This window comes from Desmodus rotundus, chromosome 7 (genome assembly GCF_022682495.2).
Source record: "Desmodus rotundus isolate HL8 chromosome 7, HLdesRot8A.1, whole genome shotgun sequence".
NCBI classification, from domain to species: domain Eukaryota; kingdom Metazoa; phylum Chordata; class Mammalia; order Chiroptera; family Phyllostomidae; genus Desmodus; species Desmodus rotundus.
In genome coordinates this window covers 135,192,195-135,198,354 of record NC_071393.1, presented here as the reverse complement: position 1 = coordinate 135,198,354, position 6,160 = coordinate 135,192,195, and the positions used below count along the sequence as shown (strand labels likewise).

The following is a 6,160-nucleotide window of genomic DNA, read 5'->3' as shown; positions in this document are numbered from 1 at the left end:
CAAAAAGTTGTCACGGAGGAGCAGCGTGGGGTCTGGGCACCAAGCGAGGAGCGGCCTGGGTCCGTTCTCTCCCTTCCCGCCTGCTGCGCCCCCGCTCGCCCACGCAGACCCCCCCTCCCCGCCGAGTGCACGCGCGCTCACACCCAGGCGCCCACGGACACTGCCCCTCCCTTCCCCCCACCCAGACGGTCCCGGGTACCCCAGCAGGGGCAGTTCGGCTGCCCCAGTCCCCCTGCTCCGGACCCGGGACTCCGGTCCCGGCTCTCTCTCATGTCTCCCCCCACCCCCTCCTGTTTTCCAGGTGTCGCTTGCAGAGGGAGGAGGAGGCCAAGCTAACCCCTAGGTCCCGGCGTCCCCCTCACCTAGGGAGCAGCAGAGGAGAGGGCGAGGGGGTTTGCGTGGGAGGGCCTGGCCTTGACAATGGGTGGGGATTTGTGCCAAACGCTGCGACCCCCCTCTCCAGCCGCCGGCCCCGAAACGGCCAGCCCCCTCTTTCTGGCCTCTCTCCGCTCATCCTCCTCGTTCTCCTCCGCTTCCCCGGGCTTTGGGGATGGTGGTGGTTTGGCTCGAACTTGGGGAAGCTGAGGAGGGGCAGGAGAAGGGGGGGTCCCTGGGAGGGGGGCGCACTCCGCGCCACCCCCACCCCGCAGGAGGTGGTGCTGCTAGTGTGATGGCGCTGCGCCGCCGCGCTCCCACCCCCGCCACCTCTCCCTCCGCCGCCGGGAGCTTGGCTAGTCCGGACTCCCGCGGACCCGAGCAGCCCCGCGGGGATGGGAGGGGTGTGGGGGGACAATTTTGCAGGTGCGGAAAGGGGGTAAGGGAGAAGCCAGGTGCTGGAAGCGGGGCTACGGAGGAGCCAGGTGTGCAGAGGCGCCCGCGTAGCCGGGAGTCCGGCCCTACCTGGTCCAAAGCCCCCAAGGCCCTCCACACTGCACCCCCTCCCCGAACAGTGGGACGCTGGGAGAAGTTAGACGCGCTCCTGCAGGGGCAGCTGTAAGAGTGTGTGCGCGCGTGTGTATGCGTGCGCGCGCGCGCCCGCTGCGGCAAGTGAGGACCCCCATGTTTCTCTGTTTCTCCTGCGTCCCTCCAGGACCCCGCCCAGAGCTGCTTCTTCGCTCTTCTCTGGACTCCAAGTTCTCCACCCCAGTACGTGCGCGCACGGGCACGCGCCCCGGGCGCAGCCACAGACCCTTTCTCTTTAGGTCCCCCCGCCCCATTCCCGCCCCCCCCCTCCCGCATCCCCTGCCTGCCTGGCTCCTTCCAGCCATCCTCCCACTGGGGTCACTATGGGGACGCGAGGGAGACATTTGTGTCTAGTTCCCACCGCTGTTCAGGGGGGAGGAAAAATAAAGAGACCGAAGGCAACCTGAAAGCAGTTTAATTCAAGCCTTTATTATTGTAACGTGAAAGAAGTTTATATACAGGGAATGTTTCCAGCAAAACACTTACCAAATGTCCTTCAAGTCAGGGGCCCCCACCTCCCGGCCCTGCAACCCGCAATGCTGCCTAGAGGGCCCCTCACTTGGGGTCCCCAAGCTCTTTGCCCCCACTCCCGCCCCCTACTCAGCCACCCAAGCCCAGTTTGCTGGGAATCTTAGCCTCTGCCTTGTCGTTTGGGCGCTGGGACCACCTTGCTAGTGCCTCTTGAGCCATCCTCCTCTGGCCCCGAGACAGTCCCCAACCTCCCCTTCCCACCCGGGTTATGGCGGTTTCCCCAGGGAAACCCAGAGCACTTCCCCCCCGCTGGTTTCAGGCTCTGCTGTGAGCCCCCCTGCAATTCGGAAGCAGCTCGTGGTCAAGACCAGTTAGAGACAGCTCGTCATCAGCAGTGGGACTCCAGAGCACCCAAAATAAGGAGGGGGAAACAACCCTGCCCACCCTTCCCCATCCCAAGCCCCCCACCCACCCCAGGAACAAGACGCAAACACAAACGCAAACACAAAGCAGCAGAGCATGGCCGCGCCCAGCGACAGGTGTGGGCGCCAGGCAGCCAGGGCGAGCTGCACGGGGGGCTGGCACCCAGCCGTGCTCAGGGCGTGAGGGTGCAGCCAAAGTCTCTTTGGGGTGGGCTGCTGTGCCTGGCTAGAGGTGCTGGCTCTTCTCTCTGGGGAGGGGGTGTGCAAGAACACGGCAGGAGCCTCTGCAGGACAAGTCCACAGGCACACAGACAAAGGGTGGCGCAGCACCCACACTTGGGAGGGGACTTAGAGCCAGCCAGGCAGGTGCAGGTAAGGGACAGTCACAGAAGCAGAGTAGGGGTGGCAGGGGGAGAGCCTTCGGGGGGCTCGGCTGAGGGTGCAGACCCAGCCTGCAGTGTGTGGCTCAGCACAGCTGTGTCACCGAGCCCTCGCCAAGCCTGACTTCCTTCCGAACGCTTGCACGTGGTCTTCGAGAACTCGAAGGCAGGGCCCAGCACGTGCAGCCCATTGCCCACCGGTTGCCTACACTGGACCGGGCAGAGCACTGTGCAGCTGCTGGTCGTAGCGCTCCAGCCAGGAACGCAGCTCCGAGACCTGGTAGCCGTCGGGGCCGCGGCCGCCCTGGTACACGATGGTGCCGCTCTGGATGACGTAGAGGCGCTCGAAGTAAGCGCCATAGGCCGAGCTGCTGGAGTTGGCCATGGTGTCGAGGACCAGCGCGCAGCCCGGCACGCCTTGCTGCAGCACCCGAGCCGCGAGGACCCGGTCTTCCAGGCTTCGGTGCTGTGGGATGCTGTAAGGGGTGTCTGTGGTGACCCAGCCGTCGGAAGGGTGTGCCTCCTCGATGTAGATGATGAGAAAGTCCACGTCGCGCTGGTACTTGGTGACCAGGCGCTGGAAGGCGCTCATACGCGCCATGAACGGTGGTCAGGTGCAGCTGCCGAAATTGAGCACCAGCGGGCGATCTCCCTGCGCGAAGTCGAGGATATGCTGGTACTGGAACCCCTCTGGCAGGACCACCTGGGAGTTGGGCGCCGGGCCGCCCTCGTGCGCCTGCTTGAAGAAATCCAACTTCTGGCCGTGCCACACGGCCTTGAGCGACGCCAGGGTGCACAGGCGGTTGTCGTCGGACACGCAGATAGGTGGGTCGTCGGGGGGCACCTCCTCACCGTCACTGTTGAGCTCTACTTCAGGTTCGGGCTGACCCCGGCGCCTACGACCCAGAAAATGCTTGCGAATGCACAGGAAGTCGAGCAGCCAGAGCATGAAGGCCGTCCCGAGGAAGCGCGGGAAGAGCACGAGGCACGAGGCCGTCTGGGCGCAGAGCCTCAGGGAGTGAAGCAAGAGGGAGCGGAGCATGGTGGCCGTGGCCCCCCAAGCCCCCTGGGACCCCCCACCCTCCCCCCCCACCAACGGCGGGGCGGCCTGGCCAGGCATCTGGCGGAAACTGTGCGGGGAGCTCAATTTATAGCCGAAGCTTCACTTGGCGGCAGACTCCACCTCCGGCGGGGCCCGCCCCCTTGCAACTTGAGCCCGGAGATGCCCCCCCAGCGCGGCCAAAGCCTCAGAAATCGCGGGCCTGGGGCGGGCGCTGGAGGCTGGAGGGCGGGGCGGCCAGGCGGGGGGCCGGACTGCCAAGCTCGCTCTCGGGGCCGGGGGACCCCGCCGGGGATGCGGCCCGGGACGGCGAACTGGCCCAGGGACCCAGGCGTCCGCAGTGGAAGTCCTCCAGTTAGTGCGAGCGCTGGCGCGGCTGCGGTCCCTGCAGCCTGGACCGGGCTCGCGCCCCTCTCGTTGCGCACCTGAGCGGAGCTCTCCAGCGCTCGCAGAGCTGCGCCGGAGCTTCGGTTCGCTTCCCGCGCGCCGCCGCCGCCAACGCCGCCCCCGCCGCTGATGCTCTTACGGTTCCGCTGCCCAGGTGCTGCCGGAGCCCGTGTCCGCGGCCGCCGCCTCTCTGGTCCTGTCTCTCGCCCCGCCAGGGGAGAGGGGCCGCGAGGAGGCAACTTTGGGTCCCCGCCGCTGTCCCCGTTCGCCCGCGGGCGCCGCTCGCCTGCTGGAGCCCGCTCGCCCGCTCGTCTCCCGCGCGCGCTCACACTCGCGCCTCGCACACGGCCACCCCCCGCACGGCCCCGCCACGCACACCACGCTCCGCGCCCCCCGCCGCTGCCCGAGGCGGCCGCGCGCGGCCGCGGCCCCGGCAGCGCCCGCCCCGTCCCATCGCGTAGCTGCCCGGCGCTGCTGTTCTCGGGTCAGCGGCCTAGGGCGCAGCGGGATGGTGCGGAGGGCAGGGCCCGCGGGCGGGTGAGCGCCCGGCACCGGACACAGGAGGGCTCGGGAAAGCAGCGTTACAGGGACAGCCAACCCCGGAGCGCTTCGGGCGCGAGGTGCGGCGGGCGCGGGGCGCGGGGCATGGGCGCAGGGCGGCGGCGGCCCGGGCGGCTCTCCCACTAGGGGTAGCTGTTGCCTGAACGCCGGAGCGCTCCCCTCTCGCCGCTCGCCTCGCCCGGCGCAGCCCCGGACGCCGGGCGCACCCGTCCCGTGCGTCCCCGGACGCTGCTCTCTGCCCCGGGAACGTCGAGACTGGAGCGCCCGAGCTGAGCCGCTTTCGCCGACCGCGAGCGCTGCGGCTCGACTCACCGCGGAGGCGTCCGGACTCGGAAAGTGCGTACTCTCAACCGGGGATGTGTTTAGGTTTTCGGGGTGCGGGGCAACTCCTCAACTCCGTGGGGTCCTGCTTGGCCTTGCCGCCACGTCCTCCTGAGGGCTCGCTAGGCGCAGAGCAGGGCTGGTGACTGGGTCTCAGGGGCGGCGCGGCGGGGAAGTGCCTTGACCTGGGGTCTCCGAAGCCGGGAGCAAGTCCCGCTTCATCTCGGCCTGCCTGCGCCCGGTCGCGAGTGGTTTGTACCGGGTCTGGGGACTCGAGCCGCCCGGGGCGCCCTCGCAGTAGCAGGGACTTCCCTGGGGTGGCGGTGGCCGAGTCCTTCTCCCGAGCCACCGCCGCCTGCGTCCAGTGTGCCTCCCGACCTGGGACCAGCCGCCTAACTTCTTCCCAGGACCCGGCCGTGGCAGGAGCTTGTTGCTCCGAGAGGGCGAGGGCAAGTCGCTCGCGGCGGCAGGAACCAAGTCCGAAGTTAACCGCGGGGCAAGGAGCCTCTACCCGGGACCCAGTGGAACCCAGCGGGCCCCAGAGGGGCGGGGGCGGACGACTTGGATTCAGGTGCGGAGGTCCTCCCCTCCGGGGTCCCTGGCCTTGGCGGGGTCCTCTGCCCCTTGAGCTTGCCGTTGGCCCTGTGGCTCCAGCAGGACAAGACCCTGAGCAGAAGGAGGGGAGGGTCGTGAATATAGTAGCCCCTTTCTTTTTCTCCCAGCCAGGCCATTTGTCTGTGGCCTGGGGCAGGGGCGTTAGGGGCCGCACAGCCCAGGAACTTGCCATCCAGAGGGAAGCCAGCCTGGCCCTCCACGTGTCAGAGCGATTCCGGGGCCCCTCTTCTCCCTGGCAGGGGTCACCCCGGTGGGGTAGGGAATCCTCCCCGAGCCACCCCTGGCTGGGGCTGCGGCAGCGCAGGGCTAGGGGTGAGGTGGGGTGGTTTCCCGTTCGTCTGCCCCCTTCCCACGGGGCACTTCTGCCTTAGCAAGTTGTTTCCCTACCTTGCCTTTCTGTGTTTTTTTCCTGGGGGAGGCGGATAATAGGGAGAGGAGGCTACTTGGCAAGTCTCTTGAGAGTGTTGAGGGCTGGGGGTTGCTGCCTCCTGGGCAGGGGAAGAGGGGTCCCCACTTTTGTTGGGTAAACTCTCAGCCCCCGATTCCTTGATTTCTGGGGGGTGCCAATCAAGGACCTGTCCTGCCCCCACCCACCCATGAGCTGGGACAGGGCCGTGGTGTGGTTCCCCCCACCGGCTTCTACATTTAGTTTCAGAAAATAAAAAGCCACCCAGGGCTGGGAGAGCCCTGGGTGCTGCCCGGGGGTGGCCATGCTGTGTGGGAGAAGAGATAGGGGCAGATGTGAGACTGGCCCCTTCGGTCCCCCGTGTGGGCGCAGCCAGCCCAGCCTAGCCAGCAGCCTCGGGCACACGCCCTCCAGGCCCAGGGAGGCTCGGGGAGCGGCTCTGTTCCTTCTGCGGACAGGCCGCACCCCACACTGTGGGGCTCCAGAATGTCACACAAGTTGCTCAGGCCTGTCTGGCTCCCACAGCCCCTTGTGCAGGTGAGGACAGACCTGAGGTCCAGGTGGGGCTGGCCTT

The 6,160-nt window shown here is 67.8% G+C and overlaps 1 protein-coding gene across 1 annotated transcript; it reads right to left on the bottom strand.

The window, feature by feature from the left end:
- Positions 1-1,925: 1,925 nt before the first annotated feature.
- DIO3 (iodothyronine deiodinase 3) lies at positions 1,926-3,356 on the bottom strand. The gene has a single exon (XM_024567371.3). It carries the CDS (start codon positions 3,354-3,356, stop codon positions 2,442-2,444), a length of 915 nt encoding a protein of 304 aa, XP_024423139.1. The 3' UTR covers positions 1,926-2,441.
- Positions 3,357-6,160: the final 2,804 nt, after the last annotated feature.